The sequence below is a fragment of the Ovis canadensis genome, chromosome 3 (assembly GCF_042477335.2).
Source record: "Ovis canadensis isolate MfBH-ARS-UI-01 breed Bighorn chromosome 3, ARS-UI_OviCan_v2, whole genome shotgun sequence".
Lineage (NCBI taxonomy): Eukaryota > Metazoa > Chordata > Mammalia > Artiodactyla > Bovidae > Ovis > Ovis canadensis.
Genome location: NC_091247.1, coordinates 136188549 through 136214734, shown reverse-complemented (window position 1 = coordinate 136214734; position 26186 = coordinate 136188549). Strand labels below are relative to the sequence as shown.

Below are 26186 nucleotides of genomic sequence, written 5' to 3'. Positions count from 1 at the left end.
GTGGCGCAGAGGTTAAAGCATCTGCCTGGAATGCGGGAGACCCCGGTTCGACCCCTGGGTTGGGAAGATTCCCTGGAGAAGGAAATGGCAATCCACTCCAGTACTCTTGCCTGGAGAATCCCATGGAGGGAGGAGCCTGGTGGGCTGCAGTCCATGGAGTGGCAAAGAGTCAGACACGACTGAGAGACTTCACTTTCACTTTCGATGATTATATAACAACAATGTATCTTGCTGGAAGACATGTTTCTCCTTAACAGGAACCTTCTGACTAATCCTGCTATGTTCAGATGTATGCTGTGAGAGTGGGTCTCAGAAGACCTTTCTATTGTTAGTAACCAATTGAAAACGTACATAAGACGTTGAAAAGACTAGCAAGTGGGGAACTCTCCACTCCTTTCTGATGTCTATGTCAGAAGCTTTCTCTTGCCCTTTTTCACTGTAATAAAATTTCTGCCACACGAAGTTCTGAGTGTCTGAAGCTGAGTCCCTGGCCCTGAAGCTAACTCCTCTGATTAGGAGATCAGGAACCCGGCATTGTTCACGGTAAGCTATCAGAATCCCCCCAAATAAGGTGAAACTGACAGGTAGGACTGTCGGGCGGCTTACGTGGACTTTCTTGGAAGAGGTGGCGATGCTGTTTGCAGCAGTGATGTGTTTAATTTTGCAAAAGATGGTGGTAAGATCTTGATTTCTAGTAATATTTTCAAAGCTGCAATTTAATGACTTATTTTTTCCATAGAAGAGAGTAATTTCAATGTCTTCCTTGGAAATGTTGAAGTTATCATTTTCTTTCTGTGAAGAAAAAGATGGAGAAATCTGGGCACATGTGGAAACTCACAAACATAACACACCTTTTTGGTTGAGGGGAGCACATTCCCCCCGCCACACCTTGAATGAGAGAGACATACTTGAATTTTTACTTCCAATTCTGTGTCCACCTCAGACTCAGCTCGATACCCTGTGAATCTGGGGTCATCAAGGTACTGCAAGCTTCCACAATCCAAGGCGGTCTCCTGGACTCTGAGCTTCACAGTGACATTTGTAGGCCCTTTCGAACTCTTTAAACTGGGGGCTAAAAATCTGCAGTAATTTGCCATACAATATTCAGAGACCTGAGGGAGAAGAAAAAAGCATTTTGACAGCTTCATTAATGAATCTCAACTCTGGGATTGAAGAGCTAAGTGACCTGGGCAACTGAACCCCTGTGTGCCTCTGTTTTCTTCTCTGCACAATGGGGATAACAGTACTACCTACCTCATGGGGTTTAATTAACTCTAAATGAGAGGAGGGCTCACTAAATTAAATGTGACTCTCCATGTGAAGATGCTTACACATTCATGCAAAAAAGCCCTCAACAAATGCTAACATGGTTATTAACACTATCAGTAATAATGAAAGCAGAAGATGATACAATGAGGGGAAAAGGGTACTTGGAAAGAAGTCAGTGGGAGAAAGGGGAAAGCTTTGCCCCAGCGAGCCTGCGTGTCCTTCAGGGCATCAAGGCTGAGTCCTGGGAAACTGCAGGAAGGGAGGAGCCGGTCCCTCGGCAAGGCCAGCTGCTGGCCTGCATGCTGCTGGCTTCCCTGTGTTGGGTAACGTCTGTGCTTTAGCAGAAATCACTAACCACAAGGAGGAAAATGCTTTGCAGGCCTGACAAAAAAATAGAGGAAAAAAGTAAAAGGGAGAAAGCACCCCCATGAAAGAAAGAGCATGAAGATGGGAGACAAGGCAGAAAGGACGGCCTGCTTTACAAACTTGGGCTTCCCTGGTGGCTCACTGGTAAACAACCCACCTGCAATGCAGGAGACGTGGGTCCTGGGTAGGGAAGATCCCCTAGAGGAAGAAATGGCAACCCACTCCAGTATTCTTGCCTGGAGAATTCCATGGACAGAGGAGCCTGGCAGGCTACAGTCCATGGGGTCATAAAGAGTCAGACACAACTTAGTGACTGAACAACGGCAGCTTTACCAGCTTCTTTAAAACAAAGAAGCAAACATAAATACTGTCATTTTCAGGAGTATAAAGAGATGGGCAGAGAAAGCTGCCGGGAGAGGGGAGGTTGACAAATATTCTAAAGCAGAGCAACTAAAACTCACAAAATGAAATCTGCTAGGTGGGGAGTTTTCCTCTTTATTATTTGCTGTCTAATATTGGAGTTTTGAAAAGAGGGTAGGAAGAAGCTACAGGTGAGAAAATCAGATGCAAAGCGCTGAGACCTGGAAAAGCAAAACCTTCCTTCCCCTTTAAGCCCCTTTCCAAACGACCGCCCTGAATCTCTCCTTCACATCTCTGGCAGCACGAAGAAAACCACAAAACCCACAGCCTCTCCCTTCTCAACAGCGGTAACCTCAGCAGGCTGGCTTTCTGCTGAAGATACCTTCCAGGAATATGACTGGTGATAGGGTCATCCTAACCTCATTATTTCCAGCTCTCTAGATTTCCATGCCTGTGACCAGCTCCTGTCATCTGAAATACTCTTTTTCTGCAGTTCCGAAGAAACTTTTTGGCCACCTTCACTGGCCATCTTATTTTCTTTCACGCCTTCAAATGAAGCTGTTCTGTAAGACTCCGCCTTAGGCCCTCTTTTCTTCCTTCCCTCTGCCCTCACTCCCAGGATGGCATTCACATACTCCCTCCAAGGACAATGCCAGAGAAATGACCAGTCGTCTCTAGCTCCACCATCTCCCCAGCATCCCTGGATACTTGCACAGGCATCCGCAGGGACCTCCCAGGCTTTTTTCAGTTACTCCTCCACATATGACCCTACGCAGCATTGCCAAACTCATCAAGGGTACTTACCTCACACCACTCTCTGCTCAAAGATCTTCAATCCCTCCCCTCACCTACAGAATTAAGGGCAACATTTTCAGTCTGATCCTTTCGAACGGCCCAATGTGGTTTTCCAGCCATCCCTCTGGCTCATTCCCAGCCCATCCTCTTGGTTCCAGCAGGGCTGGAATATCACTGATGTTCCCACCAGGGGCCTCCGAGCAGCTTTGTCTCCTCTGTACCTGAAATTCCCTTCCGGCTTCCACCTGCCCAAGTCCTAGCATCCTGGTCCACACCATAGCCCTGCTGAAATCTGCCCGGTTTTAATTACCCTTTCCTTTAGAAACACACAGTGGGGTGTCTGAGCCAGAAAAGAGTCAGCAGACCTAGAACTTAACGATACCCTGAGCTCTCAGCATTGCATCCCAGTCAATTAGCCATCTCCTGCCATGAAGGCAATGACTCTCTTATTTCTTTTGTCCCCTGGACCTGGGAAAATGTTTTGCCCACAGCAGGTGCTCAATGAATTCTACTTGATTCAGGGACAGCAGTGGGAGGGAGAGCAAGTTCACTTACAAACGCAAGCAAGGCCTCTGGTCAGAGAGTCAACCTATATGACACACTCAGCAGGAGGTGTTGACATCACGGAGACATGACCTGGAGTCAGATACAGCGTGAGGCTTGGAACTGGCTCTGAAGGGGATCAGGATGTGGATGTGCGTCCTGACAAGGCTCTGGGAGGACTTAGGAAGGTCTCCTGGATCTAGGCCAGAAGCCACACTGGTGCCAAGCAGAGGCCAGGTTTGCGGCCACTCACACGCCTGTTAGCTTTGGCAGGAAGTGGTCTGACTGGGCCTCCGAGAGGCTGTTATCACATCTCTCATGAAGGAAGAACAGAAAGAGGAAGAGAGAATGAGGAGAGCATTCGAGAAGAGCTGATACGTGTACTCAGCAGCCCCAGCCTGCTTCTGAAATCCATCAATTCCCATGACAAGGCCTGTGTGTGACTTGTGATGGGGCAAGAACTGAGCGGCGATGGGGGCCAGACCCCTGGGTGGGGAGATGAAGGGCCAGAGGCGGTGAGGTCAGAAGGAAGGTAGCAAATCAGTTCAGTGAGACAGGGCGAGAGGAGAAGCACGTGACAGGCTCTCTGGGAGCTTAGCAGGTCACTGCATCTCGGAACAGCACGCTAAGCACAGTGGGACCACCGCCACCTACTTGTCCCAGGAACACTCATCTTTACATCACACCTCAGCCACTCAGAAGGCATGTTCACACGTGTTCATAAGCACAGTCTCATTACAGGGCTAGCCACAATCCCACAGGGAGAAGATGGCAGCTCTTGCCACACCAAGCTCATTCCTCTTCCCTCTGTGCCACAACTCGCAAACTCCAAGTCTGAGGTCTTAATATTTCCATTAGAGCGAAGATGGTAATATCGTGCAACAGGTAAAACCTTATAACAGCACAAAAGCACAGAAACCAAAAGCATCCCCAACATGTCATTGACTCAATGGACATGATTTTGCACAAACTCCAGGAGATTGTGAAGGACAGGGAAGCCCGGAATGCTGCAGTCCAAGGGGTCACAGAGAGTCAAACATGACTGAGTGACTGAACAAGAACAAATATTTTAGTGTGATGAAAACAAAAATCATCCTTGAGGATTATTAACTACAACTATTATCACAAAGATTATAACTATTATTACAAAGCAGCTGAAGACTTACGTTTCCTTTCACCTCCTGAGAAAAGATTAGGTTGTCAATTACATCAAAATTTCGGCCCATGATGGTTATATTTTGACCACCACTGCAAGAAAAAAAATATGAGTTTCATAGATACACACACAGGCATTTTGCATTTATGAATAAAACCATCATTTTATTCATAATTAATATTAAACTCAGTTATGTTTGAGAGCAAATTAATAAATTTTGATTTCAAATGCATGATATTTTATGTCTTTTCATGATACTGGCCACAGATCATAGTTTTTCAAGAAACATAAATGTAAAAATTTAGGTTGGATCCTGTTTTAATTCTAGGAAAATGCCCAGATTCTTTTCTAGAATTCTGAATTTTATTGTATCATGTTACCCCATATAATTAGATCATCAGCTGCACCTTGAAAAGGTTTCACTAAACAGAATTTTGTTTGATTGCTGTTTAATCTATAGGAAGACTCTTCAATCTAACAATTTTCAAAAGCAAACTCCCAACCTACCAATTACATTTTATGTAGGGAGACAAGGAGTACTTTGGACAAGGTAAAATTATAAATGACATCACAAATCTAAATTCCTATTTGGTAAATCGTATAAATAACAACTATGTCCTAGCTCTCCAAAACTAAGCCAAATGATTTCACATATTCTTAGCACATAATTGCATTTCAGCAAAATGGCCATTAGATGCGAAATAAACAGCTGTTCACAGCTCTGGCGGCCCTCACACCCCTGTTCACTTAGGTCACTAGACACTCACTCCAAGGGACAGGAGTCTGAACAGGTCAGCTCCGTCGGCCAGCCGAGCCCATGATGACAAGACCAGGAGGTGGGCATGAGAAAGCCGATTTGTGTAGGGCAGAGGGAAGGCTTTAAGCCCCGAACCTTCCAGCCACTAGGGGGAAGGCCGAGCTGGCCTCATGCCAGCCTGTCACCATTACTAGAAAACCAGGCCAAGTGTGGTCTGCCAATGGCCAGACTGCAGAGCTGTGTTCTTGCCCAGGAGTAACCGAGAGACCCTGGCTCAGACTGTCACAGGTAATGAGACATTAGGAAACCTCCTATCTTACAACAAAGCACAGAGCACAGCAAGCCTGGGCCAGGCTGCCCGGGAGCCTGGGCAAGCTGTCTGACTGCCCCACACCTCAGGTGCCTCGTTGGCAAAAAGGGTTATGCATAGGGGACCCAGTAGTCTTGGGAGGATTTCCTGAGTCAAAAGATCTGACACCCTGGGCATATGGGGAGTGTTGCATCACTGTTTGCTCCTATTTATAGGAAGGACTGAGACGCACGGCTGGGAGAACCATGCTAGTGCCTTGGTTTGGAAATGTCAGCTTTCCTCATGCTGCTGTTAGGAGTGGAACTGAAGTCCCAACCTCCAGGACCTCAGCACATGAATCTCTTTGGAGATAGGACCCTGAAAGAGGTCATTAAGGTTAAATGAGGTCATTAGAGTGGGTCCCAATCCAATATGACAGGTGTCCTTATTAAAAAAAAAAGAAAGAAAGAAAGGAGATTATAACACAGACAGGCACGGAGGGAAGACCGCTGTGAAGACACAGGAAGGGGATGGCCCTCCGCAAGCCTAGGAGAGAGGCTGCAGGATAAATCAACCCTGACAGCACCTTGATCTTAGACTCACGGCTTCCAGAACTTTGATTAAATACATTTCTATCATTTAAGCAGTCCAGTCCGTGGTACTTTGTTATGGCAGCCCTAGCAGCCTAAGACATCCACCTCCCACTTCATCTTAAATAAGAATATTAGAAGTGATTTTTTTTCATTTTCCTTTCCTTTTTTTTTTTTTAAACAAAGCTTCATCTGTAGTTTTACCTAGACAGTACTTTGAAAGTTAGTTTCATGCTGTGTTAGGTGGAGAAACTATCTTTAGGTTTATATTCCCAAATCTTAATGTGAATTTAAATTCAACTAGGGGGAGAATTTTTTTTTCTTAATATAACAGAGTCATCTGCAAGAGTTTTCTTTGGAATTTCCATTTCTCACATAGGGAGTATCTTTAAAATGTAGACACTGCTTCTCATTTAGATAGTTCCCAATATTTCTTGAACTTATTCAAAAGAGCTTACTCTAAAGGTTATAAAATGAAGGCTATATGAAGGAAGAAGTTTTGGGGCACACGCAGAAGTGAAATGTAGTGAAGAGGATTATGTATTTGTATCAGAAACCTAGGCTTAGTTACTACAGTTGAACACACATTGAAAAACACAAACATGATCTGAAGAGAAACCAGAATTTCAACAAACATTTCAGCTGGGAGTTTCCTGGCAGCCACAGCTAAGAATAAAACAAGATGTACTCACAGTATTTACTGTGGTGCTGGGAGGCTACCTACTTCTCAGGTATGGCTTTGTTTTCTAAGAATAAATCCTAAAGAGGAAGTCTGTGAAAATTAAGTTATGACAATTATTTCTATATTTATTGGAGTGAAATCCATGATCTTTATACATATGGCCTTGTTAACCACAACAAGAGAAAAAGACACTCTAGAAAGTACCTGATCCAGGTGGTAGCAGGATATATGAGGGAGCAGTGGGGCAGAGCAATATAAGACAAGGATCCCACTGAAGCACAGTCCCCGCCATCGAACTGGATACACACATCCTTCATTTCTTTGCGGCTCGATGGAAGAGAGAATTGCATATGGGTGGAATTTAGCACGTGGCTAACCTGTATCCTATAAGGGGGAGAAGAGAGCTCTTCGGTGACACATAGCTAGCACAGTTGATTACCTAAGGAGACAGGATTTGAACTTCATTTGAACTACAACAGCTCCTAAACTATCAGAACAGCCGCAGGCAGCTACTGATTAATCAGGGCCCACTTACCCAGCATGGGTATTATCTGGGGCCGGGTTCCTTTAGCTTTTGTGCATTTTAATGTTTTTATTTACATTTCCTTTAGATGTGGGGAGAGAATGAAATGCAACCATTGCCTTTAAAAAGCCCCAATGTAATAGGAAGTGCCAAGTGGACTGGGTGTCAAAGTTTACTAAGGAATTGCCACTCATTTTGAGTGTGCTAATGGCACCATCCTTATCTGTTACACATACATACTGAAGCAGTCATGAGTCAAAGGATATGGTGAGATATCCTGGGATATGCTCTTAAAAACTCTAGCCTCCATCTTTTCATCACTCTCAAACACGTGGAGGAGATAAATGAGATAAGATTGGTAAAACGTTGACTTGGAAGTTGGAGGATATGAAGAGGTTCTCTGTTGTGTATGATTGGAAATTTCACAATGAAAGGCTCGAAAATCAATCAAGCACTTGCAGGGAAGGTGCGGCAGAACCCAACCCTGAGCAGAGATGGACTCTGCCATTCAAAGGACAAAGAGTTCAACACTCAAGTCCATGCCAGGAGCCCAGGGGCCTTGGAATCAACCAGCAGCAGAACTCCTGATGATCTCCAGACAGGAATTTAGCTGGGCCTGTCCTGGGTGCTCTTGAAATCTGCAGGGCATGCCCTCAACACCCTTCGGGAGTCAAAGCAAAGCCTTCTACAGCATTCCTCTGCAGCTTCGTCTCTATATCACATCTACCATGAGCCTCTAAAACACAAGTCATGAAGACGGGGTTGTGTCTGGATAATGCTCAGTATAATTATACCACATGAGAATCGACTATTATTACTTAAAGGCTTTGTACCTGATTATTGACGGTAATACCCACAGCCTTTAAGCAGTAATAACAGATTCTAACAACGAGGCAAATTCAGAAATATTTGAGCCAGTCTGTACTGACACTTCCTCAAATTTACATTCTAAGATTTTATATTCAGAGCAAAGCTCTAGGAAACTCATTGTAAACTGGCTGATCATTAAAATTCAAACTTGTTTATCAACTTTGGAATGAGAGAGGCAGAAATATGGATCATTCCATTACTATTCTTATATTTTTCTCCTTGGAATAATTAGGTATTTAAAAAATGCGGTATTAAGAGAGGTTAGGATTATGGCATGAACTCTGATACAGAATTAACTGGATATTACGTTTACTGCTCGTGAACTTGGGTTCACTACACAGATGTGGTTACTGAAATGCTACATGCAGAAAGGTCTCTCTTAGTCATTTAATTTAATAACTGCAGTATCTCAAGACACACTCGGAATTGAAATGAGAGCATAAAGAGTCAGAAACAGGGTAATGCTCTAAAAAACGACTTATTTTCCAGTGAAGCTGATTGCCTTTCAGTGAACACACAGGTGTCTAACTTCACTACACAAAATGAAAGATTTTTGCAGTGAGGCATTTAGGCAGGATAAACGATATAAAAATACCTATGTCGCATAGATACAGCCACTAATGTGTGCTGGATAATTCTGGTAAATAGCAGAACAGAGAAGCAGAGCATCTAAGGAGTAGCTTTTTCCATCAAAATGACAGACATCCCAAATTTACTGCTAGGAGGGGAAGGGGATGACGGTTAGATGCAGCAAATGAATTAAAACAAAGAATTCAGTATGTAAGTGTGGCAAATTAAAATGCTGTACAAATCTGTTTTAGTAGTTAAGAACCAAAACACCATGCTTCAGTGGATGGTCTTTGACACATTTCCATGGTGAGAACAAACTCACTATTCTACAGCATGTAAATGGCAACATCTTTCTGCTTTAAATTAGCCAACACCTCTAAAACTAACAAGCAGAAAAGTCAAATGGTTTATTATGTTATTGTTACTTTATCTCATTTTGGAGAGTAACATTTACACAAGAGTGTTAGTAAAATACCAGACTTTCTTCTCTCAAAAGTTGCATTGAAAGAATGTGTTAGGGAAAAGAGGTCATAGAAATAATGGTGTTCAAATGGTACATCTTTGACCAGATATCTGTGTTGGGGTGTTTTCTTCTTTTTAACACTAATAGATGTTTCATTTAGTTATTATTTGAGCCTGAAACCATTCCAGTACAGCTACTGCTGCTGCTAAGTCGCTGCAGTCGTGTCCAACTCTGTGCGACCCCATAGATGGCAGCCCACCAGGCTCCTCTGTGGGATTCTCCAGGCAAGAACACTCGAGTGCGTTGCCTTTTCCTTCTCCAATGCATGCATGCATGCTAAGTTGCAATGCAGAGAAGGCAACAAAAGAATAAAATGGATCAGAAAATTTGTCCTCTCAACTTTCAGTAATACATTGGAAGAGTGGCCCTATTTTCCCATCAAATTCTAAGGTACTCAACTATTTTTCTAAGTGATCATCTTAAAAATGATGTCTGTTTCTCAACTCACTTGATTTTGTTCATGAAAACAAATCAGGACCCCAATAGGCAACATCCTGGAATTATTGTATTTTGAGGTGTTGGGGGTTACATGGCACAGATTCTCTCACAATTAACTTCAATGTGGTGCTTAAATTATTTTACTTCTTGAAATCATGTTATATCAAATATACAGAGTAAGTGGCTCACATTGGCACATGGAAAGAAATTAATCATAAAAAGATTATAATCTCAGTGCTATTCCTTTGGTATAGGCTTTAGCTTTTCAGTATGTTACCAAGAATAAATCACTAATATTTCAACTCACACATCCTTATCACAAGTACTGGTTCCTTTCAGGATCATTGTGATGTTCGATGCCTCAGTAAAGTTTGCCCCCGTGACGGTCACATTACTTTTCCCTAAGGTCGATATTTTCTGTGGCTCAATGGACTTAACAGAGAAGACCTATGGGAAAGAAAAGATTAAAACACAAGATCAAAGCTAAGAAGTGGCATTGTTCCAAAAAATCTGTTTATGCACCGCCGTTCGAAGAAATCACTGGGAAATTACAACATTTTGCAAACACAAGCAGACAGTGTTTAATGAAATCAATGTATTCAGGGAGGAGTGCTGCAGATCCTCGTCTCTCAACATGCGACAGCATGAGGTCAAAGCAATTAGTCTTTGTCTCACAAGACAGTTGAAAATACAGTTGAAGAGTCTGATATTCTGTCTGAAGAGTGAGATATCACTAGAGTTCTCAGACATGCTTGCAGCCTCTGGAGGCTCACAACATAACAAAATGAAGTAAAAGATGAGGCGTCCACTGACTGTAAGTCAACAACAGATTCATCATTAAGTTGGAATAAATGTCATCCAGGATAACTTAAATTCCCAAGAAAGCAGTTCCTATTTTTTTTGTTTGTTTGTTTGTTTCAGTAGGCTATTTGATTCAAGGAATATACAGCAGGGAAAAAAAAAACTCAAGAAACCAACTAGTTAAGTCACCTAATATCAAGTAGTTGGATGCTTAAACTCCTGGAGCTACTCATTGTTATTCCACATTTGTAGATACCATCTCTTCCTTGGAACCCATTACAAGCTTTATCAGGTTTTTTTCTATCAAGAAAGTTTCCCTTGGAATAACCCGATAACTGGGGCCCCATATCATGTAGATTTTATGCACCTTACTTCTCTATTTGCAACATCTAACCAAATTCCCCTTTTAAAAAAAGCCCTTTATTTGATGGCAAGAATCATTTTCCCTTTCAAAGACAAACCAATCTTGATCTCTTTCACTTTTCTCTACAGATGCCATTGTCTATCTTTTTGCTCATTGAGTAGTTGTTTTGTAGACTATTTTCAGAAAGTTTATGTTCTTCTATAATATGGACCAAACAGAGCAAGATTCTAAGATTCTAGCCCATACAAAGCTCAGCAGATCTTTAGTATGAGTGAATTTTCATGTTCACACTCCTAATATTTGAAAATGACCCCCAGGTCCAGAGATGCTTAATCATGTGGAGTTTGGCTAAGTCATAAATACCGAGTGTATCCACTTAGAGGATAAAGTCTAGGAGGAAGCCACTTAAGGCACTGGGGGAGCTCATGTCCAGCACCTGCCTGCCACCTGCTTCTTCGAGCACCCCAGTATCCACTGCTCCTTTGTATATATGATGCTCATCAGGATGGCCTTGCTGTGCTGCCCGCCCTGCTGAAAGGATATTTTATCATTCTGCTCCTTGACAAACACAGGTGCTATATGGTGGAACAGTCACCATCACTCATGGTCACTGTGGATTGATTTTCCAGATTGAGGTAAATTCATTGTTAATGTCATCACAGCAATGATGTAATGCGACAGGGAATTGATTTCGGTGGCAGAATTTATTTTAATCACTTAGTAAAGGACTTCAGTCCTGTATTTATAGAATCACAGAGGGCCTGAGAGGGTCACTTTAATTATTCTGTTAGAGTTGACTGCATTTTATGGGGGAAATTATCTGCAAGAGTGGTACTTGGAATGGGGGGGATTAGCAAAGACATGGAAATAAATCCCTCGCAAATGTCAAGTGTGTGTTGTATACCAAAAGGCTTACTCTTTGCTCTGACAGGATGCCAGCTAAGTGAACAGGTATTTGTTAAACACCTACAGGATCCCTGGGATGGCACGAGGTGCTGTGGGGGACACAGGACCTCTGGGTGCACTAGATTGGGAGAAAGTAAATTCCTAGATTTGCCTGGAGCAAGTTAAATTCAGTCCATTGCTCGTTCTTGGACAGCCTATGGGGGAAAAAAAAAAGTCAAAAGAAGAAGAATATTCCATGACATGTGTAAACACATGAAATGCAAATTTCAGCATCCATAAATACGGTTTTTTGGGAACACAGCCACACCATCATTTACGCATTGCCTGTCACTGCGTTTGCACTATAATGGCAGAGCTGAGTCTTTGCAACAGAGATCACGTGGCTTGCAAAGCCCGAAATATTTACTGTCTGACTTTTCGAAGAAAAAAATCTGGCTGACCTCTGCACTACTGGGTCCACTGTCTTCTTAGGGAAGCAAGAGGCTTTAGGTAAACCTTGATGCAGACTTCACATTTATATCCAACTCGGCTCTGATTCTTGGGTTTCTCTGCAGATAGCCCTTCTCACTTCTTCTACTTAAGACAGTTGATGTCTGCTCAAGTGAAATTTCAAACGCGCCAAGTAAATGCTACTTCTTTGCTTTCAGGAAAGGCTAAAAAGAGAGCCTTCTAACTAAAACAGATTTTCTAAAGGGGGTTATAGTTTGCTCCTTAAACAGCTCCACAAACACCATCAGAGGACTGGCCATGTCACCCGATTAACTTTTTATTTCCCCCTGAGTAGAGACAGTCCTGCTATTTTCAAAAGGATTTTGTTTTAAAACCTTATTGTTGACAGAGGTTTCCATTGGCTGTCTAGGATGGAATCTAGCCCTGGTCTATCTTGTGAAAGCAGATGCTTCAGATCTGCTTGCAGAGAGGGTCAGATTAGTTGTCCTTTGTCTGCTTGGAGAACCTCTTTCAAGTGAGTAAAAGTGCTTTCAAACAGACCTCATTAAATAAACAGCTCAGATATACAAGAAAAGACAGTGTGCCTATATGGCTGTACTATATGCCTACAATTCTTAGAAATACAACACTTGCTATTTTTACTGATAAATAGTCTTTAAAAATCCAGTACATACAAAAGGCCAAGAATGATCTTGCCACACACTCAGTATTCTAGATCTATTTCTGTATTTGAATCAAGACTTCATTCATAACCTGAAATGAAGTAGCAGGTCCCATAAGCTGACACATACAAGGGGTTAATTTAAAAACATAATCTAGCTTGATGCAAAGAGATCATTCCTTACAGCCCTATGGAGTGAGATTCCTCCCTCATCCTATGCCAAGGATTTCCATTTAACAAATCAAAACACCATTGGCTCTAACCCTTAGAACCCTGGGTTGCCCAACAATTAACCTCAGAACAGTCTACTTCCTGTCAGTTACATTTTAAAGATTTAAGCGTTATTTTTTAAATGGCTGTACAATTTTAAATTATTTAATAAAATATTTGGAACTCTGGCTGCTCACAAGTTTAAATCACTGCCTATTTGATATTAAAAAAAAGCACGTTAGAAACTGGTTAATCAGGTGATTGCAGAATACCCAGTTATTTTATTTTTTTAAAAAACAGAGTCATTATAAGACACTGGAAATAGCACAACCACTAAGAACCAGTTATCTTTGAAAAGGTCTAAGAGGATTACTCTTGACAGGAAGAGTACCTTTTGTGAAACCTGACATCAACACAATGCAAATTACCATGACATTAATGGAGAAACTACCACTATGATTGAAAAGAATATTAGCAAGAGGTACATTAGGAAGGCTCAATTTATTAAGACCAAATTGTACTCTATTAATCTGTTTCCAAAAAAAATCTGAATACAGGAAAGCTCTCTGTAGGCCTGGACCTGAATCAACACTCAGTAAAACGTTTCTCAGATTTTCACTCGTGAAATCAGTTCAAACGAGACTGGATAAAAAGTCACATGGATTCAAAAAAACCAGCTGGAGATCTGAAACCAAAGGACATTAGAGAGATGAAAGGTAGCACAACTAATTAAAGGAAAGTGCCTTATAGGGCCCTACAGGGGTGAGAATTTGGTTCAGAATTATTTAACATCTTTATTAATGACCAAAAAGGATGGAAGTAATATATTAATGAAATGTATACATTGAGAAGAGTGGTAATCAGCAGTGGAGATGGTAAAGTGTAAAAAGAGGAGAGATGTAGAAAGAGAACACCAAAATACAGTCCCACCAGAGGAAAATGAGAGCGTTAATGGGAATAAAACGTTGTGTCCGTCTGATGCTCAGCCCCTAGCTGAATGCTTCTTCGTGGCCCACCCATCCGTGAAGGGACTGGTCCTAGGGAGCTTGAGATGCAACCGCCACTTGGTCCTGGCAATTATCAAGAGTTAGAAGGCCAACTGAGATGGAGCAGGAGGCCTCCAAGCGGGTGACAGACCAAAGCCTTCTGCAGAGAGATCAAGGCTTGCTTCTCTGACCTGGGGGACTTGAAGGGGAGGCTGCCGAGGCCAGTCCATCAGGCAGCTACTCTCGGTCACTGAACCTTCTGAATGTGGTTCCTCAGACCTGGTCGAGGCGCCCAGGACTCTGTGACCAAGGTGGCAATGCCTCCATTCCATTAGAGACCCCTGCTTGCAGATTTAACCCCACCAATCAAAACCCATCCCTCTGTTGAGCTTCAACTTCAATATGAGATGCTTGGTGCTCCCCTCTCCCGAGGGCTTTGGTTTCCCATCTCAAGCCTTCTCTGCTCTTCCCATCTTGGGGGAGACACCAGGCTTGCCTGAGTCTAACTCCTTTTCTTCGACTATGCTCCAACCTATCACCCCATCCCAAGTCTTCAACACTAACACACACGCCTGACAGCTTGCCCAGGCCACCCAAGAGAAGTCCCTTCCAGACTGACTCTTATCATTGATACTACATTGAGGTCATGCAATATATGTGGTTTAGTTGCTAAGTCATGTGCAACACTTGTGACCCCATGGACTGTAGTCCACCAGGTTCCTCTGTCCATAGGATTTCCTAGGCAAAAATACTGGAGTGGGTTGCCATTTCCTTCTCCAGGGGATCTTCCCAACCCAGGGATTGAACCTAGGTCTCCTGTATTGCAGGCAGATTCTTTACCAACTGAGCTACAAGGGAAGCCCCATGCAGTGTATACTAGTGGTTAAAGCCGTGGCTTAGACTACCTGGGTTCAAACCTACTGACCCTGTGCAAGCCAACATTTGTCTATCAGGTGGGGAAAACAGGTCCGTCGTAAAGCTCCAATAAAGGGGCACTTTGAGCTCAGGATATAACCCCAAGCTTCACAAATACAGGCCACCCCTAGTCAATTTTGCACATTCTGGCATTCCTACTTATGGCTTTTTCTGTCGTACACACTAAGAAGCTTCATAAAAATGCATCCCCAACTATTATAAGTTCTTAAAATTCCACGATGGCACATATTTTGCCTCTCTGCCCAGCACATAGTAGGTGTTCAATAAACATGTTTCATATGAATGAATACGAGAGCAACTGGCAGTGAACCCCACAGCATGCAGCTCAGTGCCAGGCCCACAGAAGCTACTCAACAAGGCACATGTTAAACTTGACTTTGCTTTTTAAGGCAGGGACCCTGAATGAGGTGATCTGGGTTGACTGTGAGGAATTAAAATGCACATCATACGTGATGGAGGAAGGGAAGAAAACTCACAAGAAAGAGAAGGAATGTGAATCTCCCGAGAGCAGGAAGACATGGCTTTGTACCATGCATTTCTACCCGGCAGTGATAAGTATAACAAATATTAGAACAACCTCATATCACAGACCTTCACAACCTTTCCTTGAGGACAGGAAAGACAGGGCAGTCACCTCTTCTCTTGGCAGGTGGAGGCCCCAGATATAAGATTATTAAGAAAAGGAAGGAAGAGAGGTTAGGGCAGGGTGACAAGGCCAACTGTTTCTGACAGAGACTGGCCCTGACCGTTGAAAATACTTTCCATCCAAAGGACAAATATATTGATAGATTTTTAAGTTATTTGCCCTATTCCGGTGAAGCGGCTCCTAATGAAGCCCCCTGGGTTCTTTCTGGTTTGACATCGTTAAATCCGTTCCTGGTTCCCATGGGGGAGCTGCCATGATACTAAGCTGTGGTCAAGGGATGGCTCACAGGGTCATGAGAGAGCATGAGGACAACAGAGCCAAACAGGGAGTCAGCCAGGAGCCCTCTCTCGTAAGTTCCACGTGCTCACATGCACGCTAAGTCTGAGGCGCTATGGACTGTATAGCCTGCCAGGCTCCTCTGTCCATGGGGTTCTCCAGGCAAGATTATTGGAGTGGTTTGCCATTTCCTTCTCAGATGAGTTCATTCATGCATTTAAAAAAAAAAAAAAAAGAGTCTTGAAGAGCCTTCTACTGCTGCTGAAAAACAAAATGTAAGGCTCTATAGACGCAGGCTCCAGGGTCATTTCAACCTTGTTCTGTCCCATAACTTCCTGCAGCCTTCTGCTCCAGCCAAACTAAATCACTTGGGGTCTCCCATAAGGGGTGCACTGGAATTTTCTGTGATGCACTATGCTTTCGCAGTGCCCGGGCCCTATGCTTAGAAGACCCACCCCGTCTCCAGGGGTCTCTTCCCTTAACTATCGGCTGCATGCCATCTTGCATCAATCCATCCATCCATCCATCAAAGACTTAACCAACTGCACTGACGAAGTGTTTTTAACTGCCAGGCCCTGGGCTTACATAATCAGGAATGACTAAGACAAGGCCCCGGGCACAGAGAGGCTCTCAGCGTTTGTGTACTTCCTGGTACCTTTCCTGGGCTACTATTTCCTATATTGTATTCTTATTTATGCGCTTATGTGCATATAAGATTCTTAAGACTGATGACCAGAGATGCTCCTGGTTCACGTGTGTCCTCCTCATGGCATCCATGGAGCTCTGCGTATTGGTATATATTCAGTGCACAATCAACACCTGTAGGGATCATCAATCCAAGCTCAGCATTAGGACACCCAAGACTGTGTACCATTCACTCACATCTCACGCCCCCATGCCTGGCACACAGGAAGCACTCAGTATGTATGTGATGTGGAAGACGCACCAAAGGAAAGCCTTCGATGGCTTCTCTGCTGGAATAGTGTTCAGTGCTTCATTCAAAGCCAACCTGAGGGCCACACTGGAAATCTGGATTTACACATTCCATGTGATAAGGAAAAGACAGCCGTGTATCACAGAGCATGAGAAATCCATCCGGTGACAATCCTCCATTCCCAATAGTCCATTCTGAACTGAGTCATTCATTCATTTCTGGTCATGCCATGCAGCTTGCCAGATCTTAACTCTCCAGCTGGGGTCTGAACCCACACGCCTTGCAGTGGCAGCATGGAGTCCTAAACACTGGGCAGCCAGGGAATCCCCACGTATTTAAAGAAAACATTTCAGCATCAGAAAGACGTCTTTCACCAAAGGTCATGCACAGAGAAGCCCGGAAGACAGGTCTGGGCTTTTGTTTATTTCCAGCTTTCTCCCATTTCCTTGGTGACCCCAGTTCTTTCAACCACATATGTTGAAAGGTTCAAGAAGACATAATACAAGAAACCAGGATGCAGTGACCTTATTTTTTTCTTTAAAATAAAAATGTAAAAAGTCACTGCCTGAACCATGACTTAGCAATAGAAAGGGACACATTATTGATGCATAAAAGAATGTGGATGAATTGCCAGAGAATTATGTTGAGTTAAAAAGACCAGTTCACAAAGGGTGCCTCTGGATGATTCCATTTATACGAAATCTTTGAAATAATAAAATTACAGAATGAAGAACAGATTAGTGGTAGCCAGAGGTCAGAAACAGGCAAGGGGGAGGGAGGAAGGGGCGGGGATGACCACAGGCAGGCAATACGGGGGGACTGGAGGTGACAGAGCTCATCTGTATCTGCACTGTTGTCACTGTCAAATCCTAGTTGCAACATTGTCCTGTTGTCTGGCAAGATGTTACTGCTGGGAGAAACTGGGTAAAGGATATATGAGACCTCTCTGTATTATTTTCTCACAGCTCCATGCAAATCTACATTATCTCAGAATAAAACGTTTTCTTTCAAAACAATCACAAAAAAGAAGAACAAAAATCTCAGAATGCACACTTTCTGATTTCAAAACTTACTGCAAAACGGTATTTTATGGGTATAAAGACAGACCTCTAGACCAATGGAATAGGATATACAGCCCAGAAATAAACCCTTGCATATATAGTCACATGATTTTCTGATAGGGGTGCAAAGCATATTCAATGGGGAAAAGGACAGTTTTTTCAACAAATTGTCTTAGGAAACTCGATAGCCACAGAAAAGAATGAAGTCGGACACCTACCTTATACCATATATGCAAATTAACTCAAAATGGATCAAATAACCTAACTGCAAGAATTAAAACTATAAAACGCTTAGAATAAGAGTTCATGACATTGGATTTGGCAATGAAACCTTGCATGTGACACCCAAAGCACAGACAACAAAATTTAAAAAAATAAATTAGACTTGGACAAAATGTGAAACCTCTGCGCATCCAGGATACAATCAACAGAGTGCAATGGCCATCTATGGAATAGGAGAAAATATTTGCAAATCATATATCTGATACATGGCTGATAGCTAAAGTATGTAAAGAACTCCTGCAATTCAACAACAACAACAAAACAAGCAACCTGACTATAAAACGGACAGAACGCTTGAATAGACATTTCTCCAAAGAAGCACACAAATGGCCCGCAAGCACACAAAAAGAGGTTCAATGTCGCTCAACAGTAGGCAAACGTAAATCAAAATCACAGGGAAATACCACCTTTTACCAAAGTAAGACGGTTACTATTTTTAAAAAAGTGTTGGCAAGAATGTGGGGAACTCACAACACTCAAACGCTGTTGGTGGGAATGTAAAAAGGCCGAGAGGTAAGGAAAACAGAACGGTGCTCCTAAAGAAATTAAAGACAGGATTACCATATGATCCAGCAATTCCACTGCTGAGTACATACCCGAGAGAACTGAAACAGGGTCTTGAAGAGGTATGTGTACACATCCATTTATAGAAGTATTAGTTACAATAGCCAAAAGATGTCTGCAATCCAAGACATCAATGGAATGATAGACGTGTCCATCAGCGGATGACTGAATAAACCAAATGAGATATATACAAATAATGCGACATTATTCAGCCTGAAAGGAAATCCTAACACATGTTACAGGATGGATGAACCTTGAGAACATCATAGTAAGTGAAACGAGCCAGTCGCAAAAAGACGAAGCCTGTTTGATTCCACTTCATCTGAAGTACCTAGAGTAGTCAAATTCACAGAGAACTGAAAGTAGAACAGTAGCTTCCAGGGGCAAGGGGAAGGGAAAATGAGGCGTTACTGTTTAATGGGGATGGGCTTTCAGTTTTGCCAGCTGAAACATGTTCTGGGGATAGACGGTGGCGATGCCTGACAACAATGTGAATGAACTTAACACTACTAACTTGCACACTTAAAAGTGGTGCATTTTGTGTTATATGTGCTTGACCAATTTAAAAAAAACTGAAACAACAGCAAAAGAGAGGTTTAATTTTTTTAAAAGCCACTGCCTTTTTGATTTAAACACCTGCCACTACGCCTTAGTTTCATCAACCAATGAGAAGAGTCAAGTGGCTCATCATTTAATAAAACCTCAAAGACTTAAAAAGTCTGAAGAGATTGGCACACCAAGCTTTTCTAATGCCTCTAATTAACTTCATAATCCATTTTGATTCACATTCCCTCTGCTTGTTACTGAATTCACCTACATGTACTCTCAACTGTTTGGTGGTGATTAAAAATGTGTTACTTATTTATATTGGCACTTGACCTTAAGTAGCAGCAAATGGATGTGTCAAAGCCACAGATTAGTCAAGAAATAGAAAACTGAGCCTTTAAGAACAAAACATGCTCCTGTGTTTGATTTGTCTGCTCCCACTAGACCCAAGGTTAATGAGAATAAGAACTTGTCCTTTTTCGGTTTTCACTGCATAGTAGATGCTCAATTAACTTCCCTTGACTGAACGGCGCCAGCATTTGTGTGCTAACTGCATCAATCTGCCCAGAAATGTTTCCTTGGTTATATTCTCTCTTCCAAAACACGTCTGTCAGTTGAGCTTAGTGACTTACTATGAAGAAAATAAGAGGAATTTCCGAAGAAATTTTCATGAAAAGTATTTTTTCAGGAACGACAGTTTTGAGACATGAAGAGAAATGTATATTTATTACATAGAAACAACTCTTTGTTTTGACACTATTAACTACTGGTCAGATTGTCTCTACAAAGAAAAGCAGTTCAAAGAGATTCATTTGTATGGTTTGCATAGACACGTCCAGCCCTCATATACCCCTCAGAAATGCAATCATAAATGTGGTTAAAAACTGAAATCCCCTCAGTGCTATGTGCTCTAGACGTCCCTCTAACTCTTCCTGAGATCACGACATCAGATTTAAAGTTTGACTTCTACCAGAACATAATTTTTCACAATTATAGATTTTTAATTTCTTTTTTGTGAGTGTGCAGCCTCTGATGTATTGAGCCAATTAAATGAAACTTGGTTAAAAACCAAAGGTAAAACGGGAATTTGGGTAGAAAGCAAAATAGGGAATTTTCAAAAGGAACCCAAAGTAGCAGATGTTACTGTCATTTAAAGGGGGATTTTCCCAGCATCAATACAAAAATAGGGTCTGACCTGCAAGCCCCAAGTGGTTCTGTTACTCATATTCTCCTTGAATCTTCCTCCTCCTGCTGTTTTGGGTGGTGTCCATTTTTGAAAAGCCACTGGACAGAGGTCCTGAAACGAAGAACATTCCTTCAACATCCCAATGGGTAGAAATTCAGAGTTTGAAATAAACACAAAATACAGGCTAGGGCTGGGTGGTCACAAACATTTATTTTTGGTGAAACTCTGTAATACCCAAAAATGTCACTTTACCTGGTTCCTCTTGTAATCTGAAGGGTCACAAGCTGTGAAGGGGTGGATGCATTTTCTCTCACTTTTACACCAGGCACAGCCAGTTCGGATACATCCTGGACATCTGGCAACACAGAAAACCAATGTAATTCCTGCATTTTTAGGAAAACACACATCCTAGAATTTCCCTCTGTGATGCTGTGTGTAAGGATTAAAAACAAGAAGAAAAAAGTCCCTAGATAGACTGTGATGAACCCAGGGGAGACAGGACCGTTCTTTCAGGCTAGGGACAGACCACTGACTTTGCGCCCTGCTCTGGGCAGCCCTCGGGGCTGACGGACCATCCGGACGCTTGCTAGGAGGTTGCCATGGAAACCTGAAGCTGGGGTCACCTGCTGCATTGGAAGATGACAGGAACCCTCTGAATCTGTTTCTGCATCCGGTTCTGCTATTCATTTGCCTCAGGTAAGCTTCCCTCTGGACGCTCATTTCCCCATCCCCAGTAAGCCCACCCTCACTGGAGCAGGAACACCGCCCAGTGCCCGGAAGGTGGGAAACTAAAAGTGCTACCTTGGCAAGCGGAGGAAACAGGGTGCCACTGTTTGCTTTTTAATCAAATTAAGGAAGAATTGTGTCGACTAATCAAACAACCATGCATGGATAACAGCGGAAGACTTGAAAAGCACTTAATAGGATAATCAGTGTTCAAGCAAGAACAGTAAAAATGGAAATTGAAGTGGGTCTTGAAGTGTAGCTAAGGGAAGCAAGAGAGAGCTTTGGCTTCCGGGACAAGGAGAGGACCAGATCAGGCAGAGGGGGACACATTCGCATTTCAGATATGCTTCCAGAGATGCCAAGGCAGTTTTGGTGCCTGACCTACAGAAACTGCAGTTTTGGTGGGAGAAAGCAACCAAGCGCAGGCTTGCCTAAGTGTTTACCAGGCCACCAACACGCATTCAAAGCAGGCCTGCGCCTTGCGCCCCGCTTGCTAACCCTCAGGTGTGATAACCTTACTAAGTGCTTTCCAAAAGGGAAGTAGGTACCCAGGGAAAGGGCAGGAAAGGGTGGGCACTCACCCTCTGGGGAGCTGTGGGTCTGAGATATGGTTCTTAATTACCTCCTTGTGCACCCGAGGCAAGCCACTTCTTTTTGCCAGGCTTTACAGTTGGAGGTGGGGAGCTGTATCGTGTTTAAACTCTCCTTGAGCTATACAATTCTGTTTAACTCTCTCCCTTCCCTCCCGCCCCCCCCGCCATTTTCATGGACTTTTGAGGCTTTCTGTAACAAGTTTAGCTTTTCCCCTCCTTGAATTCATTCTGTTTGTTGGAAATCACTGAACTCACTTTCAGAATGCCGAGGTGGTAAAGGTAAAGTCCGGCAGCTCCTGTCCATATAGGTGTAGGGTGGCCTCCCTACTCAGCTTCCAGTTTGTTGCCTTTTCCCTGAAGAAACAATGGTTCCCAGGCCAGACCCACAGAAACCTACATTTGGCACTCATCCAGTTGGTCAAGCATACCACTGAAAGAACTACGGAATCACTAACAAGACAGCTTCCTATCATTTCCATGGAAACGTCCATCCCATTTTCCAGTTGGAAAACCAGGAATCTGGGAAACATCTTTTCTCTGCCTTCACTCTGCTTTAGAAGCAAGGAGGGAAGTGCGGTCCTAATTCAGGGGGGTATGCAGCTCAACAGGGCCAAACATGGTACAATAATGTGGGTCATGATTAATACGTTCTTTTTTTAAAAATTATTTATCTGTTTATTTATGGCTGTGCTGGATCTTCATTGCTGTGCACAGGAGCTTTCTCTAGTTAAGGTGGCTTCTCTCATTGCACAGAGCCGGCTCGGTAGTTGGCGGTGCATAGGCTCAGTTCCTCCAAGGTGCGTGGAAGCTTCCTGGATCACTGATCGAACCTGTGTCTCCTGTATTGCCACTTTACCACTGGACCACCAGGGAAGTCCTAACTTGTTCTTCCGATGACACAGACTCCCGCCTTTTCTTGTCTTTTAACTGTGACTTCCTTTTACCTCATGCTCCACTCTCTTCCTTGACTCAAATTCTCAAAGTCATTCTGATCTACGGATAACCTAGCTGCACCCTTTTGCCTATTACTTCAAGGCCACCTCTGGGTCGGGGGAAGATGTATTTCCCTGCGGGTAAAACACACCCAGGCACAGTCGTTTGCCTCTTGGCTGCACCACCTCACTTAGTGGGGCTTGAACAAGCCAGCTGATGAGCTCAGGGGCCCTCCTATCTCCCGTTAGGCCACGGTCCAAAAGGCGCCTTGGTAAGTTCTCCTCCACAAGAGTTCTTTAGGAAATCGGAGAGTAAAGCAAATAAATAAAGTAAAACCAATGAGAGAATATTTACATTTCAAATAAAATCTTACTCTCTTAATGATGAGCAGTTGGTAAAGTTGAATCTCTTTGACACACGCCAGGAACCGAATGAGAACGTCACGTTGACAATTAAAACATCTGGAGCAAAGAGGGAAAAGCAGTCACTGACGGCGAAGCCCTGCTATCATCAAGCAAAGCCGGAAATACAGAAAATAAATATTTTTTGCCTCCTCCACATATAGGGTGGAGTGTGCCAGCTGTTTGCTAACATTTCCATCAGTATGTGGCCTCTTCCCTGGGGCCATTCCCGTCAGGCAGCCGAAGTGCACAGCACAAGCCTCCAAACAGACCCCAGCCCACCTCGTTCCAGGCCTCCCATGGATAATCACTAGGAAAAAGCCATTTCACAGCCCATTTGCAGCTCATCCTCTCCCCAGAATCACTATCTCAGCTTGTAATTGGCCACAGCATAAGAATAAAACAAGTCACTGAGCAAGAACTGCCTAGAACATGATAACCAGAATGTTAGAGAAGAAAGAAACCCTGCATCTTCAGAAGAACCCACACTACAAATGTTTACACAACACACTCTGAAGTGTGGCTCCGGTGGGCTGGGAGCCATGATCTTCTTGGAGTCAACTGTTGCCAAATGTATGAGGAAGGATTTCCTTTTTGCTTTTGAAAACCTACCCATCAGTTAGAAAACCCCCAAAGGATAAAGCAATATGATCAACAGTGTGCTAAATCACCATGAGAGAAACAGCCTATTTCCTGTATCACTGTAACTTACATCCTCTATCCAAGATGATTCCTAAATCTGGTTGCGTATCACAATCACTTGAGAAACGGATGAAAATACAGATTCCAGGGCTACATTCCCAGATACTCTGACTTGGCAGGCCTGGGGTGTGTTGGGAATCTGGGTTTGTAATCCTCCCCATGTACTGTACTGACTGTATTGCCAGGTTTGGGGGCAGCAGCCCAGGGTGGTGCCTTTCAAATACCGTTGTGTCCAGGCACCAAGGCACTCTGTGACATTTTCGTTGTCCCCCATTTTGGTATTAGTATCTTCTTCCTTTTAGGAATTAATGGGGAGAGCAGATGATACTTTAAAAATGAAAAGTCTTTCCTCGACAAATTAATAAGTTGGCCTAACTTTGTCGGTACCTCTAGTTTTCCTGCTGAAATATGATCAGTGCTTGATTCCAAAAGTCTGAGAATCCTTACTTTAAGAGGCTTCTCTACAACAGGAACATTCATTCTGAAAGCCAGGATGCCACATAAAATTCTGCTCACATAAAGTGGAAATGATAATGCTCGGTTCCAAAGACAAGGAGGTTTGGAGGGCTGGCATGACCTCTCAGCAAGAGCATTTGAATAAGACACTTGATAACTGTTAACAGAATGAATGTATGGGCAGTAAGCACTGAGGGACTCCCAGTGAAACATACACGTCATCGGGATCTACAAGTGTCCAGTGACAGAGACTAGCAAGAGTTGTACTTTCCTGCATATCAACTGTGCACAAAACACTCCTGGGAAACCTCACAAGGAAATGAGTATATATGATCTCAGCCCTGAAAGCATTCAGCTATTCTAGAAGAGACAAAAAAAATTTAGGTGAAACAGCAACATGACAGGATAGCCAAGGAAATACCTTATGAGTGGTTCAAGTTCCATGCATCACCTGGGTACCAAGACTGGGGTGCATGTCGGGGGGCAGAGGGAACTGGAATGATTAGGATGATTAGAGCAGAATCCATCACGGCTGTTATGGAAGAGATGACTTCAAAGCAGAAGGGAGATAGAATTTGGTGAAAGGCATGAAACTACTACAGACTACAGACAAAGGTTTGGTAATGGCCACTGACTAGCTGGGTGCAGGAGGTAGGAAGTGTGTCTGTTTGCCAGCTCAGAATATATAAAGCATCCAGAGAAAAGGGCAGACGAACGGTTGGGTGAAACTGACAGAAGCTTTAAAAACAATTGACTACACTATAAATCAACTGCATTTCAATTTAAAACAAAGATTAAAAAATGTTAAGAATGCAATCAATTAGCTTTTCACGGTGATCTCAAATACTTCGGAAGCTTATGTTCCAGGTGAGCAAGACCTGCATTTTAATAACCATGCACTTGGCTCCACGTCTTTCTCACCCAAAGGAACTCATGAATCCTCAGTTCATACACTGTAACTCCTAGCCATCTTTTGTTAAAAACTTAATTTTTATTGGAGCATAGTTGCTTTACAATATTACGTTTCTACTGCACAGCAAAATGAACCAACAAAACATACACATACATCCCCTCGCTTCTGGATTTCCTTCCCCTCCAGGTCACCACAGGGCATTAAGCAGAGTTCCTTCTGCGACACACTATGTTCTCATTAGTTATCTGTTTTAGACATAGTATCAATAGTACATATGTATCAATCCCAAACTCCCAATTCACCCCACCCCTGACCATCCTTTGAATCCACCCCCTTCTCTTCATCCTTATCTGCCTCCAGCTACTTCCACTCTCAGTCCCCTCAACCTGAATCACTGCAACAGCTTCCCTTCTGTCAGACTTTTCCGAACGCAGCCCTTCCCTCCTCCAGCCCTGTTCTCCACCTGTGGCCATTCATTCAACAAGAATGAATTGATCATCAATGGCTACTTTGAGCCAGACACTTTGTACCTTCTTTGGTATCCGTTTTCTGTCACTCCACTCTCTACCCCATTTGACTTGGCCACATAGAACCTTTTTTTGGCTCCTTAGACAAAGCTTTTTCCTTCCTTTGGTGGGTCACACTAGCTGGGCTCTGCCTGGAATACTGCTCCCCTTTTTCTTTGTCCAGCTCAACGCTACTCATCCTCCAAGAAGCTTTCCTCGCCCTCTCGCTGTTCCCCCGAGTCTAGTTAGGTGTCCTCCTTGTGTGCTTCTCACGCGTGTTCCCTGCACCCTGCACACGGCTCTGTCAGGTGCTGGTCACTTGCTGCTATCCCAAGAGGCTCTCAATACTGTGAGCAAAGAACAGATCAGTCTCTCTCAGTCATGGTGTCCCTACCACCTAGCACAGTGTCTGGCTC

The 26186-nt window shown here is 43.2% G+C and overlaps 1 protein-coding gene across 1 annotated transcript in view; it reads right to left on the bottom strand.

Annotated features, from left to right (window-relative positions):
• PLXNC1 (plexin C1) overlaps window positions 1-26186 on the bottom strand; it is a 156845-nt gene that overhangs the window by 56349 nt on the left and 74310 nt on the right. Inside the window, exons 7-14 of the mRNA XM_069584197.1 lie at window positions 23166-23253; window positions 20793-20895; window positions 20550-20651; window positions 10039-10178; window positions 7012-7191; window positions 4500-4581; window positions 909-1112; window positions 607-792 (exon numbers count right to left, since the gene is read on the bottom strand). Coding sequence (XP_069440298.1) covers window positions 607-792; window positions 909-1112; window positions 4500-4581; window positions 7012-7191; window positions 10039-10178; window positions 20550-20651; window positions 20793-20895; window positions 23166-23253 — 1085 coding nt within the window. The remainder of the gene's footprint in view (window positions 1-606; window positions 793-908; window positions 1113-4499; window positions 4582-7011; window positions 7192-10038; window positions 10179-20549; window positions 20652-20792; window positions 20896-23165; window positions 23254-26186) is intronic.